Source organism: Anser anser (genome assembly GCF_964211835.1).
Source record: "Anser anser genome assembly, chromosome: 14".
Taxonomy (NCBI): Eukaryota; Metazoa; Chordata; class Aves; order Anseriformes; family Anatidae; genus Anser; species Anser anser.
In genome coordinates this window covers 9,348,684-9,363,258 of record NC_139735.1, presented here as the reverse complement: position 1 = coordinate 9,363,258, position 14,575 = coordinate 9,348,684, and the positions used below count along the sequence as shown (strand labels likewise).

The 14,575-nt window shown below is 54.8% G+C and overlaps 1 protein-coding gene across 6 annotated transcripts in view; it reads right to left on the bottom strand.

The window, feature by feature from the left end:
- Window positions 1–262: 262 nt before the first annotated feature.
- Window positions 263–14,575, bottom strand: part of NSD1 (nuclear receptor binding SET domain protein 1) — a 62,943-nt gene continuing 48,630 nt past the window's right edge. For all 6 annotated transcript variants that reach the window (XM_083798533.1, XM_083798535.1, XM_083798532.1 and 3 more), the window contains 2 exons: window positions 12,767–12,971; window positions 263–8,794 (listed from right to left, as the gene is read on the bottom strand). In XM_083798533.1, the coding sequence (XP_083654659.1) occupies window positions 6,465–8,794; window positions 12,767–12,971 (2,535 nt within the window). In that variant the 3' untranslated portion in view covers window positions 263–6,464. The remainder of the gene's footprint in view (window positions 8,795–12,766; window positions 12,972–14,575) is intronic.

Genomic DNA, 14,575 nt, shown 5'->3' with positions numbered 1-14,575 from the left:
TGCCCCGGGCTTGCCCTGGCCCTGCCGTGCGGCACAGGGTCACTTTGCGCCAGGGTTTCTGCCCTCGGGGGGCTCAAGGTGTCTCCCCCCCCTCCTCCAGGCCAGCGGCACGGTGCCCACGGGGCTCTCCTGTCCCTGCCCTGGGTGCCCACGGTTGGCATCGCAGCAGGGCTGGGGGCCCCCGTGCTGCCTCCGTGAGCCCCACTCGCCCGCTGCCCCCTCCCCCCCCCCCCCCCCCAGCAAGACAAAACACAAGAGGACATCGAGAGTAAAGTTAAACTTTACTTTACAGTAATTTTTCTTCTATATACAAAGAATTACAGTACATGTTCTGGGAGCACCTGGGCAGGGCAACCCTCTTTTCATTATAAGTTTCACATACACAGCCAACAGTCTAAGGGGAGCAAAATGAAAGTAATCAATGGTCCAAGACTCTCCCCTCTCCCTCTTCTAAAAATAATATACATGCTGGAAATATGTAGGTTTCTCTCACCCGCTCTGGCACTCCCGCTTAGAACCGACAGACACGACCTGGACAGCTCTGAGTGACCCCGCGTCCCCCCCGGAGCCCCCACCCGCCCCCAGCACCCGCCCGGGCTGGGCACCCCCGCTCCAGCCACGATTTCCTTCGGCGAAGCCCGAGGAGGGGACCCTGCGCGGGACACCCCCAGCGGGTGACACAGGGCGGGGTCCTGGCCTCTGGGAGTCCCCGCACCGAGCTCACGGCTTCAGCACAACCCTACGCCACCGCCCGAGCACTGCGTCCCCCTGTCCCCTCCCTGGCAGCAAAGGAGGGGGAGCAGGCACAGCTTCCTTCCCCGGCAGCCCCCTGCACACCCAGGTAGGTCCCCTCGGGGCCGGGAGCGGGCCACCCTCCCCGGGACCCCAACCAGGGCGCGTGGCACCAGAGGACGGCCGAGGCTGCTCGGGACCGGGCGCGTTACCCCAAGCTTGGTGTCTCGGAGGCGAGCGGGCTGGCGGGGCGGCGAATGCAGCGCCGTGGGTTATCGGGGAGTAACGTGCCCTTGGCAGGGAGAGGGGCGGTGGCGGGGAGTGTGCCCCTGGCACCCTGCTCCCCCTGGGCCAGCACGAGCCGCTGCTGGCACAAGCGCCCCCCCGGCCCTCCTCCCTGCACATAGGCCGGGGCCACCCTCAGCTCCAGCCACGCTCCACCTCGAGCCTCCCGGTGCTGCTGCTTCTGCTTTTAAAACAAGTTCCCAGTGTCTTAAAAAAAAAAAAAAATACACAAAACCCAGTTCCTTGAAGTCAACAACTCGGAAACATCAGAAAAACAAAAACTGAAACCAGCTCAGTACCAAACGGACACACAGAACATGCAGGTAGCGGACGCCTGGCTTGCTTCACGTGGCTCCACTCGCTCTCTACGCTCACAGGGCCCACTGGCACGGCTGGTTTGGGTCTCGAAACCACCACAAATCAAAGGAACCCCGTCTCCCCGGGCGCAGGAGACACGCCTTGTCCCGTTTCGGTCGCAGGCACCGCAGCCCAGCCCCAGTGTGGGGACGGGGTTCGGCCCGCGGGCTAGGAGCCGTGAGTCCAGCCCTACTGTGCTAAGCTGCCAAACGTTTTACAATAGCACCACGATAGCCCAAGAGCTTAGCCGAGGGCAAACTGATTAAAACTTTACCTTGAAATAGGACATAGCAACACCCATTTCTCAGATTTCCCTAGGAGGTAGATTCAGTGCTGTAGGACTGTCCGTCACCGCCGCTGCCCCAGCCCGCGCTCACGCATGCTGTCCCGCTGCCTCGCTCGGAGGGCGCCTGCCCCTGGCTCGGCTCGGATCCATTTCGGAGGCGTTTCCCCACCCGCGCTGACCGAGGGCACCGCACCCTGCTGCCACCACGCCGGCCAGGTGCCCCTAAAGCCATGTCCCCAAGCCCCGCGCCCCGTAAAACAGCCCCCGGGAGCCCCGAGCCCCCGCCAGCCAGACCTCAGCTGCAAGCGCCTCCGTTCGCGTTGCCACTATCACGGGGAGTAATTAGTACAAAGCTAATTTGGGGTGATCAAACCACGGCACGAGCCCTCGCCAGACCCGGGTGGTGGCCTCTGTCGCTTCCTTTCGGAGTAGCCGCACGTTTTGCCACTTTGCTTTGACATTCGCTCGCTGGCGAAGGCTGAAAAGACTCATCGGGAAGTTAGGGCAAAGCACATTACAAGCAGGTTACAGTTACGGTTATTCCAAACATCAAGCAAAATCAGAAGTTAAGGCTGAAATTAAAAATAAAACAGAAGGTGTTGAAGGTCTGAGGTTCCTCAAACGGCCTCGCCTCTGCCCTGCTGCAACCCCGGCTGCGGCACCCCGGTACGAGCAGCGTACGCCAGCGGCATGCTCGGGTTAAAGCAGCTGACAATGCGTTAGGGTTAGGTCTGCTTCTTGTCGTTCTTCTTCCCATGAAAACGCAGCTGAAGCTCCTCTGGCACCCTAAGCCCACATCTCCTCACCTTAATCCGTGACTGCTCTTTAGATTTGACCATCTATCCGATTTGCATTCTAATAGCCACACCTTTAAAGCCCTGTGCCTGTAGGGGGGTGGGTTTAGCCCCAGTTGTAACGCATGCACCCACAGTACTACCTGGAGTTTGTGCATGGAAGTGAATCTTTGTGGTTTTTTTTAAATAGGAAAAAAGTATTAGCATGTGAACAGCAATAAGGAAAGCTACCATGAGCCAGTAAGCATCAGAAGGTACAGGGTACGGGATTACCCCTTAGTGATCTCCTCCCTGCTAGCCTCACCGGAGCCCCGCTGACAGCAGGAGCCAGCCCCACAACCCTCCAGCACCGCCTCGGCAGGCAGGTCGTGCCCACGCGAGGCCCATCGCCTTGCCGTTATCCGCAAGAGCTCCTCCACCAGCAGAGGTGAACCGGGACTCGACTCTCCTGCGCGTGGTGGGGCACTGACCTGAGCCGTGCCGTGGGGCTGGGGCCACAGGCGGTGACCCCAACGCACTGCTCGCAGCAGGGGCAGGCTGCCCCCCCCAGCAAGCACGCTGCCAGGCGAAGCAGGCTGAAAGCTGGAAACGCTTCCAGCCCTTTCTCCACGGGGAAGGGAGAGCCGTTCCTACAAGGGGACTGCTGCCGGGAAGTTCCCGCGAGCCTCCCCGACGGCAGGGAAAGGGAAGCTACTCTGACCACGGTTCACGACTGCCCTCAATTCACCTGCTGATCGGAGCACTCCGACACACCAAAAAGGTGCCACAGCCGCCGACCTCGGCCACGTCCAGCCCAGCGCTGGGGCTCTGGGAGCCGGAGCAGCCCGTCAGCAGTTTCTCTTGCACGAGCAGCGTACCAGGGGTACGAGTTACCTGCCGCCTTCCTCTACGTCAACAGAAATCTGTGATTCAAACTGGCTGAACTCTGCAAGGCAGAAAATGAACCGAACCGCTTCAGTACACACCTCTCCTCCTCCAAGGCTGTGCCACCAGCTGCCACCAAGTCACCCGCGCGCTGAAGCAGCCCACGCTTCCTCTGTGGGGTTGCCGTTGCCTGAAGCTGCTCACCCCCAGGTGAAGGAAGGCTGGGAGCAGCAGGACTTCAGGGACCGACCTCCCCACCCCGGGCCATTTTACTGGGGTGACCGCAGTCACTGCCACAAGCACGTACAGAGCCCTGCACACACCTCAGAAGCCCTCCTGATCTGGCAGAGAATTACCCACAAGGGCTGGGAGGGAACAGCAGCTTGCTAAATTAGACTTTCCAACATGTAACTGGAAGGGAGCAAGTCGGAAACCTGGATCCTTGCGGAAAAGGCATGAAGGGAGCGAAGAGAGGTGGGGTACGGTCAGATGCGAGGTATAAGGCTGTGGGTTTGAAATGCCATGCAACATTTCCATCTATGGTCACTGCTCAGAACAAGCTCTTGGATAACCAACGTGCTGTGTTGAAAGGCTTCTGCTGCCGTGAACCTCGCCCTATTGTTTGAGCACATGATTTATAGAAGTGATTTTTCAAACCTGCACTTACGAGAATTCACTGAGAACTTCTCCATTTTACAGATTTAAAAAAGCCTGCACCAAAAATATTCACAGTTTATTTTTCATGAAACAAATAGCTAGTTAACACGTGACGATGCAAAGCGGGGCTGGGCAGAGCAGCGCAGACACCTCTCTGTTACAGCTGTAGCTGGCTGGGCGGCTGGCATGGAGGTAACCCTACTTACATACTCTACAAGACTACGTCCAGCTCATGGGAAGGCCTATAAATGTGAATTCAAGGTTTATTTTCCTTCTCACACATGATAAATACTTAATATACTGAAACTCATTACCATTTTTATTTTTGTTTAAAAAAGTTAAATGCCCTTAGATTACCTTCTCTCTCAATGGCTCTGAGGAGTTGTCCTGATTCCCTTTGTGCAGGAGTCACGCAGAAACACAAGCTGCTTGCATTTCCCCAGTTTCAGCAGCGAGCAGGAACTGACCTGCCAGTCTTCCCGGAAAAACATCATTAATCAGTAAGTTTCCATACGCCGTAAAGCTTTTTAAGTCGCTAGCTATTCTACAAAGGATCTGAAATGATGCGGACTGGAAGAGATGCACCACAGCACTGGCAACGTCCCCTGTGCCCAGCACACCCGGCCTTTACAGCAGGACGTTGTCTTGGGGTGCACACGTAAGGAAAGGAGAACGGATCAGGATTTGTCTTGGTACATGCGCCTGCCTCCCTTCACGGAAAACAGCAAAGCTCGTGACCACCTGCTCCAGGAGCAGCAAGCAAGCACCTGCAAGCCCAGGGATGTGCTCCCAAGTCAGCGGGAAGGGGTCAGCTGGAGCCAAACCCAGTCTGGGGAGGCTCCTGCACCTCTGCCCCAAACAAGGGGGTTCTCCGGAGCCTGGTGGCGGGCACTGAGATCTGAGGCTGCAGTACCCGGATCAGCAGAGCTCAGGAAAACCAGAGGTAAGGTGTTGGGAGAGTGGGAGAACGTCCGGGTCAGCAGTGCGTCCTCGGCAGGGTGCCGACCCCACCGTGCCATGCCCGGGGCCACTCCTCCTCCTGCCTGCGCGGGCGGCGCTGGCCCGCGGCACCCACTGCGAGACGCCGCTCCGGTCCTCTGGGACTCGCCCCCAACTTCTGCCTCAACGCTGGGGTGAGCTGCTTCCAGCAGGCCGCGCCTGGACGCCCACCAGGTAACAAAAGGGCTCCTCGGCCGGAAAAGGGCGAAGAGGAAAGAAGGCGGCCGGCTGCTCGAGCCCCACGTTCCAGTGTGAGAACTACGATTGGGTCGGAAGGACACACACGCGCACACACACACGCACACCGACACAGTCCAGTTAATTCAAGTCTCCTTTGGTTGTAGATGAGTGAAGCTGGAAGCTACCCGAGGGGAAGGTGCGGAACGGGTCCCCTACACGCACAGCACCCTTGCCTCCGCGCTGCAAAGTTAACGACAGGCTTCGACTGCAGCTCTGCAACGCGCCACGCTGCTGGGAAGACCTGGTGGGATGCGAGCACGTCCTGAACACGTCCGAGGCAAGGGGAGAAAAGACCACGCAGGCTGCTGGCACGAGTCACCAAGAGACTGGATGGAAATGTCAGAGGGAGCACCGACACCAACGCCCAGCACCGGGGGAAGTCCCTCTGCCTGACTCTGCTATTGCTGCTTTACAGGTCTGGGTGTTGGCAAGCGCAGGAAGCACACCGCGTGCCCCGTGCTAAAGGGTTAAGACACAAGAAGGAAAAACCTGCCAGATGGCTTCTTCAAAGATCTTTCTCTTTTTCCCTGACCTCCTTCAGATTCCCCGTTTCTGGGGCCTGGGCAGTTGCAGCTTTGTATCAAGGAGCCTACGCGGATACTGCCTATTGCTGGAGAAAACCGCACCGAGCGGGTGCAGGAGGCTCCTCTCCTAACTCAGCCGGACACAACGCCTGTCCTCGGCGCGCCGCGCACGCAGCACGTCCCGGTGAACACACCGACAGAACCTCGCAAAGCAAAACCCTGCAGGGCAGACAACAGATAAACCCCTTCCCTGCCTTCTGCAGAGGTCGGCAAGAGAGTACGCGCCTGACTGCTCCCCATCCGATCCCTGAAACCTCTCCGATCCCGGGGCAGCCTGACGGATCTGCTTCCTCTAAATACACTTAGCAAGAGCGAGGCCCCTCGCTGTACGCGGGAGCCTGCCTAGGAATTGGACCTGGAGCTTGAACATGCTGGATCAGTAATGTGACCATTTCAGTGGAATTTGAGATTTTACCCAGAGTGGACTCTTTATTTCAGCTTTACCATTTGCAAAAGGAAGAGGAAAAGCTCACGGATGCTCTCTCCCTTTGGCTGGGCCACACTCAGACTGAAGTGAATGTCCTTGCTCATGTCACGAGAGAATATGGATGGGATGTGCATGGGTTAGGGGCTGGGCTCAGGGAAGTGAATAAAGAAAACAAAACAAAGAATATCCCCCTCCCTAAACATTAAAAGACTGAAACCTGCCTCCCATGTTCACCGACCTCACTTTGGCTCTGAGTCAGCCAATTCGTGACAGACAGAATCCTGGTTACGGGCTAGCGCTGCGTTCTGTTCAGGCAAAGGGTCCTGCCCCCGAGGAGTATGTACTTTTCCAGCCAGCCACGAAATCTGGTCAAGAGTCTGAATGTTTGTGACAATCCACTGCGTCTGCTCTGGGGGCACCGGCGCTTCCCTGGCAGGCCGGGGGGTCTGCTCGAACGCACGCAATCTCTCTGATGTCCAAGGGGTTTGCTCCGCGGGGGCTGAGGCCACTTCCCAGACAGGCTGAAGAGTCGGCTCTGGTAGCTTCTCTGCTGTCCGGGGAGACTGCTCGGCAGGCGTCAGGGCTTTCGCAGTGGGCCAGTGGGTTTGCTCGTGTGTCTGGAGCTTCTCCGTGGGCCAAGGTAACTGTCCGACGTGCGGCACCGCCTTCCCAACCGACCACGGGATCTGCTCGCCAGCTAACAGGGTCCTCTCCTTCTGCTGGGGGTTGAGCTCCGCGGCAGGCGCCCCCCGGTCCTTGGGCTGGGCGTTCTGGTCGACGGGCCGCAGCGCCTTCTCTGACAGCAACAGCCTCGGGGCCGACGCGGCTGGGGGCTTCTCCAAGACTTGGGGCCGAGGAGCCACAGCAGCAGCCAGCTTGTCTGAGGCCTGAGGCCACGGGGCCGTAAGAGCCAGGGGCCTCTCCAGGAGCTGAGGCCGAACGGCCCCGGAGCTCGGAGCCTTCTCTGGAGGCAAGACCCGCAGCGCCCCGGCATCGGGAGCCTTCTCTGGAGGCAGGGGCCGCAGCACGCCGGGGCTCAGAGCCTTCTGCGTGAGGGGGATCCGCAGGGCCCCCGAGCCGAGAGCCTTCTCCGTGGGCAGGACGTGGGGTGAACGGGAGCCATGGGCCTTCTCCAGGGGCAGCGGACGTGGTATCCCTAAGCTGGGAGCCTTGTCTGGGGGCAGGATCCGTGGCATCCCCAAGGCAGGAACCTTCTCTGGAGGCAGGGGATGGGGTGCCCCAGAGCCGGGAGCCTTCTCCGTGGCCAACACCCGCGCTGCCCCGGAGAAGGAAGCCTTCTCCGGAGGTGGGGGCCGCGGCCCCCCCAGTCCAGAAACCTTCTCCGTGGGCAGGATCCGTGAGACCGGGGAGCTGGGGACGTTTTCAACGGGCAGAGGCCACAGCACCCCAGGGCTGGGAACCTCCTCCGGTGCCGGGACATGTTGCACCACGGAGCTGGGGGCCTTCTCCGCAGGCGGCGGCTGCAGACTCTGGGCAGCAGCTTTGCTCAGCAGCTGAGGCTGATCGGCCGCGGGAGGCTCATCCACGGGCTGGGACTGCAGGGTCCCTGCCGTGGCGAGAAGTCTGTCCGACAGCTGAGGGTGCAGGCATTTTGGCGGAAACTCATTCAGCAGCTCCGGCTGCTGGGTCCTGCTGTCGCCGAGCGACTTGTCCGCTAACTCCAAAACCCCAGCAGCGGCAGGAGGCTCGTCCGACAGCTGGAGCTGCAGGGCCCCAGCAGGAACGAGCGCCTCGTCCGATGACTGCGGGCTTCCCGGAGACTTGCTGGGCAGAGGAGGCTGCGAGGCGTCGCCGGAAGCCTCGTCCAGCGGCCACAGCACGGCGTTGGCGGGAGGTTTGTCGGGCTGCTGAGGCTTCAGCGCTACGATGATGGGCTGCTTCTCCGACTGCAGCCTCAGGGACAGGGCAGCCTGGGGCCTGTCTGACGGCTGCAGGCGGAGCGACAGGGTGGTGGGAGGCTTGTCCGAGGGCTGCAGCCGGAGGGACAGGGTGGTGGGGGGTTTGTTGGACGGCTTCAGCCTCAGCGACAAGGTGGTGGGGGGTTTGTTTGACGGCGGCAGTCTCAGCGCCAGGGCGGCGGGCGGTTTGTCTGGCGGGGGCAGCCGCAGGGCCAGGGTGGTGGGGGGCTTGTTTGACGGCTGCAGCCTCAGGGCTAGGGTGGTGGGGGGTTTGTCTGACGGCGGCAGCCGCAGCGCTAGGGTGGCGGGGGGCTTTTCTGGGGACTGCAGTTTGAAGGCCGTAGACTGAGGTAGCCTGTCCAAAGGCTGAACGCTCAGGTCTGTATCTGCAGGCGGCTGCTCTGGTGGCTGGGTGTCGTCGCCGTTAGTCAGTGCTCCCATGGGAGGCACATACTCACGAATTTCTCCCGGCTCTAGGGGGTTAGGGCCGCAGGGATCGTGCTCTGTGCAGCATAAGCGTCCATCCAGCTTGGAGATGAAGAGCATGCCTTCCCGGTGCTGCTTGCAGAAGGATCTGGGGCACATCTCGCAGAAGGAAGCTGCCTCCTTACCACACATGTCACACTGATGCCATGGGCACTCCCATTTTCCTGCAGCACAAACACAGGAGAAAAGACATAACTTAGGAGTGGTATAGAGGGAAGATAACGAGGCCTGCTGCAAGAGTTTAAGGGCAAGAGGGAACGCCCCTGTAAGACTCCGATGCAATTCTACATGTTCTTCTCGGATTCTGCCATAGCTCCTACGCTTGAAGGGCAGTTAACAGGAATCTGCATCCTTGGAAGCAACCAGGGAAATCATAACTGCAACGAACATAAGCTCTGCCAGGTCAGACTGAAAGTCCATCTGGCTCCAGTATGACACAAACCAGTACGGGTCCCTAGACAAAAGAAGGCAGCCCCAGCTTGCACTTCTCTGTCTCCTATTTCCAGATGAGAGCAACAGTATCTGCACAGAATACACCCAGCAGACTTTAAGTAGATACTTCAGGTTTGTCTTTGTTTAGTTCTGGGCCAACATCCTCCCTTCCTGTTTATCAGAAAGTAGTACTCGGCGAGCAGCGGACATCAGGGAGTAGGTTTCTCTTGTCTCCGTACCCAAAGACATCTTTAACCCTGTGCACGGATATGATAAAAATGCTTCTTATCATAAAGCCAAGCTGTGCCCTGAGAAGCTCAGTGCCTACACTGAATCTATTCACCACCAGTATCAATGCCATCATGGAGAAAAATAAATAAACAAACAAGTCAATGTGACAGCAGAGAGGCTGTTGTTTCCTTCACTTGAAACTGGATCTCACTGGTCCCGCTCCCCACTCCCCTCAGCCAAGGCTGCTGCTGTCTCTGCCAAAAGCTTCTCACCAGCTTTAAGGGCCCAAGGAACCACTTGTACCCAGGGCACATGAGGCAGAGGCTCTGCCCTCTCACTGCAGGATCAGTGTGGCTGCCTTTCCAAAGACACCCCCTGCCCCTGTGCTCCCCTCAGCGCCCCATGCTCCCAGTGGTTCCTCATCCTGCCGTAAAAAGCATTTTGCATGGCAGCCCCCCCCCGGCACCTTGAATAGAGCCACAGGCATCTGCACAAGCAACGACGGAGGGCAGCTGTGGGCACCAGCAGAGCACTTCCCACCTCTCTGAACCAAGCCCACACATCCGTGGTTTTTGCTACCAGCTCTTTTCCAGAGAGGCTGGCAGGCCGCAGCACTGTGCCGAGCAGCTGTGGTCATCTCTTGATGCTGTTGTGCAACACCAGCTTTCCACTCCCCCCCTCTCCTGCTGCTTTTCCCCCTGGGCTGAAGAAAACACGCAGTAAGTTTTTCCCCTCCTTTGAAGCCAGTCCAAGGCTTCTGTTCTGGTCTTAAATATGTACACAGATTCTGTGTGCCTTTTCCAGTTTCTTGACATCATTTTCGGGGCAGGGTTGTTTAAAATTACACGTGTTCTCCCCTGCCTGAGGCTCGCAGTGCTGCAGCGCGGGTTATCTCACTGCTCCCCCCGTCGGTGTGCACCGAGCCCCTTCCCACCGCAGGGCAGGGCAAGCTCTCGTGGTGCACTGCTGCTGAGCAGGGGGCAGCCGCTCTGAACACTCACTTTGACCAGCGGAAAGATTCTGGAATTATTAAAGAGGTCGCTTGTACAGACGGAAAATAAAGTCAGTCAAAAAGTGCCAGTGTGTTTCAGGACGGATAAATCATATCAAACCACTCTAATGGTCTCTGACAGGATAAAAAGGCTAATGAATAAGCTGTCTCTCCAGAGACAGCCCAGAGCTGAGGGGCTCTTGGAAGCAGGATCGCACCATTAGTAACATGCAAACAAGCAGGAAATTCCAATTACTTAACAGCAATGCCCATGACAGAAGAAATATTTGAAGTAAAAAAAAGAGACGAACCTTTGATGTCCTGCATGATATTCTAAGGAACAAGCTAGGAAAATAACTGCCTACGTATAAAAATGGTAAAATGGTTACAACAGGCTGAAAATCGTTCTCAAAACCAGCTATTAGTGGTCTTCTGGCAAAGTGCGGGGACTTTTCAAATGAGGTGCTTCAGGAGTCTGTTTTAGCCTATATTTTAATTTTCATTTCTGGAAGCAGAATACCAAGTACTCTTACAGCCTCGCGGTTATCTGCACAGTCCTGGGAGGAACTGCAAGAATCTGCTTAGGCAGGCTCAGAATTCATAACGGTATTGATAAACTGGACAAACGCTCTTGTACCAACAAGGTGCAATTAGGTAAAGCAAGAGCAGGGCAAAGGAGGATTGTAGGAGGAAGAAACAGAATAAATATGTGAAGAAGATCAAGACAACATGACTCAAGGATGATAGGACAAATCACAAACTAAATATCAAGTTATTTTTGCTAAACAAGTCAGATCTCATTTCCTGACAAATTTTATATAAAGCACGAAATAATATTCTGTTCCGTCGGTTTAGCACAATCTCAGTTGCAATACTGTTAAAAATACGTGTTACCAGAGTTAAAAAAATACGGAGGGAAATGGGACACATTCCAGAACAGACCAAGAATAATAATTTAAGAAAAAATAAGAGCTGCAAGGAAAGGCTGTTCGTTTCATCTGGAAACGCACTTAGGAGATAAGAGTCCTCCAGTCTGCAAAAGAATGGATACCGGAGAGGTAGCAACCCATTGTTTTTTCATGTCAGGCTCTTAGGAGAAGTTTTTCAAATGGAAACCCAGAGAACAGGCTAAATGCTAAAACCTCCAATAAAGGAAAATCTAAAGCATGAGAAAACCTGCCAGGATGTTTGAATGTCCTGTCTTAGCACACAAAAATGAGAATAGAAAGGTGATGTTCAGGACACGCTCACCCTCAGTTACTGTTTCCACAGGAATGACCTGTGCTCCTTGCTGGCTTTTACATCGCATTCATTCAGTGATCAACCCAAGCTATTCTGTATAAATACATCGCTCTTCCCAAAACTTAACACACGCACACTTTTTGCTATCTACAAAAAACGCTGCTAGCACCTGTATATGTTCTGGTAGTCACAGCTGAAGGTGTTGAATGCTCAGCTCTGACTCCCTGTGGAGCTCCAGAGAAGCCCTGCTGCAACCACTCTCCTGACAGGTAGCTTCAGAGACCTGGTTACACGCTTCCCAGCCTGCCTCAGGTGTGTTCAGAGAGTATTTCTAATAATGACGATGCTTACAGTATTAAATCAGAAGTGTTACAACTCCCTAAACCAATTACTTCAATGCAATTGCCTTTATTAACTGAATTTATAATTTCATCAAGCCTAATTGAGTGCTTTGCTGAGGTATTCTACTTCAAAAACTTACCTGGTATTGCTTATGTTCTTACCATTTAATTCTACGGTACTTGATCCCATGTCAGGCTAACTGGCCTACCAAGACTCAGGTCAGACTTTTCCCTTTCTGAATATCAGTTAAACCTAAACACTCATTGAAGGTCCCATGAACCTCTGCAGTAACCAAAAATTATTGCAACAGAGGAAACATTCCCCTCAACCAACTCTTGTAAGACTTTTAAATGCAATTTAAGCCTTTTCCTCTAATAGATATTATTTACTCCTGAGTTACTAACAAACTAGAAACTGTTTCACTGCTCACACAGGTTGCCCATTTCTTTCTCCGCACACAACTACAAGTACTTTGGGGATTTTTTTTTCTTTGTACTTTAATCTTTTGCCCTCATTTCACCACAAATTAGGAGATTCTGTTTCCTTCCTTAACAAAGGACTCGTGGCTAGTTAAGACATGTAGCACATTCTTCTTCTTTAACTGCCATTCTCCACCAGTGCTTCTCGTAATTCTTTTCACTCGGTCGTCTGCAGCTTTGGAAAGCCAGCAGGAATTGACTCTTGCTGGGCCTGCTCTCTGCCAGGCCCCAAGGATGGGTCAGTAACCAGCGTGCCTGCAGTCACAGCATGGCACAAACCAGGGCCGTGCCCTGTGGGCCACGAGGCCTGTTAAAGAGAGAAAAATCTCTCTCATTTGCAGAAGCTGTGAGGAGAGCAGCGCCTCGGAGCCCACGCCCTCCCCTGCTCCGCTGGCAGAGACAAGCCGCGCCGCACTGACCTGCGGGCCTCTTGGTCAGGTTGAGGCAGTCGGCGTGGTACACTTTGGGGCAGCCTGGCTTCTTACAAGAAACCAGCTGCCCTCCGTCCCCGCAGCTGAAGCACTCGTCCTCCCGTTCCTTCATCACCTCCGCCTGCGACCTGCGCTTCATCTGCGGCCGTCTCTTCATCTTCTTGGACTTCTCCTCGGTGAGGGTGGGCTGGCTCTGTGGGTAAGACAACACGTTAACACAGCCCCCTGCCATCCTTCCTCTTTCTGATACAGCGCAGAAAGCTGCCGGCCCTGTGACTGTCCAGCGGGATGTGATCAAACATCCCACTGCCAGCCATACCTGAGCATACGAAGTACCTCTACGGTGGTTCTTAATATTTGGCAACCAATTCACTCAAGTAAACAGTTCTCATTTTTAAGGAAAGAGTCCGGAAGCCCTGCACCAAAGCCTGGCTCAACATGCAGTATGTGCAATTAGCAAGAGCAGAGCGAGGAGCTGAGGCCTGCCTGGTGCCATGATGTCGTGCCACCTCTCACAGATGCCTCAGTCAAAGCAGTTGGGTCTGTCTCCTCACGCCCCTGACCCTCACCAGGAGCCTCTCCCCAGGCCTTCCTGGACTTTTAGCGTTTCTCACCCCCATCGTCATTTTCAGCCTGAGTTTATTTGTGATCAGTTTCAACCCGCTGTCGTGTGAACACTGTTCTCATCCCACAGACGTCACTCTCCCTCCCTGAAGTAACCACCAGGCTACTCCCTCCTGTTCACAAGCCAACACTTTCAGTCTTCACCCCCAATCTTCCTAATGGCTTTCTTCTGCCTCTCTCGAGGTCATTTCCCCAAATACAAGTTACAGAACTACGGACTCTGCCCTGGATGATGTCCCCCAGGCCCGTGTAGTGACATGAATACCTCTCGGTATTACAGAATACCCTGAATGCGTTTGTTTCTTCACAGCTGCATGGCAATAGCAGCTCACAGTCACGCCAGGGCTGAACACCACAGCGGCTCCTTCTCCACCATATTACTTCCCATCGATGACCTTACTGCAGATTTGTTTCTGCTATTACCCTCCAGGTGTACTCTGGAGTACTGAATCACTAAATTTCAGCCCATTTCCAGTACTTTGCAATTGCCCAACTGTCTCCACACTGATGGCAACAGACACCTTTGTGTTATCAGTACACTTAAGTTCTCATGCTTCCAACATCTGTCTTACAGGCAGTAAAGGAATAACCACAATTGGTCCCAAGATTGGCATCTCAATGGCCTAAGTGCTCTTTTCCCTGGCCTAAGGCTTCCTCTTTCAACGTCCCATACCACACCCTTTCAAGCCAGGTCCTCCTAATCCCCAGCACTGATCCTCCCCAGGATAAGCCTCCCATTGTACCAAACACTCAGGTTCACACAGATAATGACACTATCAAAGAACTACCAATTTAGTTTATCTAAACTGACACAAGCTAAATTTTATCCCATTTTCCACCTATTCTTTATGTCCAAACTCGCGTTCTGCACCCAGAACATCTCTGCGTGCTGAGACATAGCCTGTGAGGTGGTTTTTGCATGCCTTTATTCTGCATAAACATTAGGCACTATTTTTGTCATTCTCAAGATAAAACCAACATCTTTTTGAAACCTTTGTCTCCAGACCCTACAATTTAAGAATTCTGCAGTACTGACTATCTGGTAGCCCTATCAGGACGTTGTTAAGGTGTTACACTTCTTGATGTTTGCCTCCCCTTCACACACATATATTTCTGTTTTCATACCATCATTTCCACTAACAACAGGGACAGGTCGGGCCTTTATCATTGTAA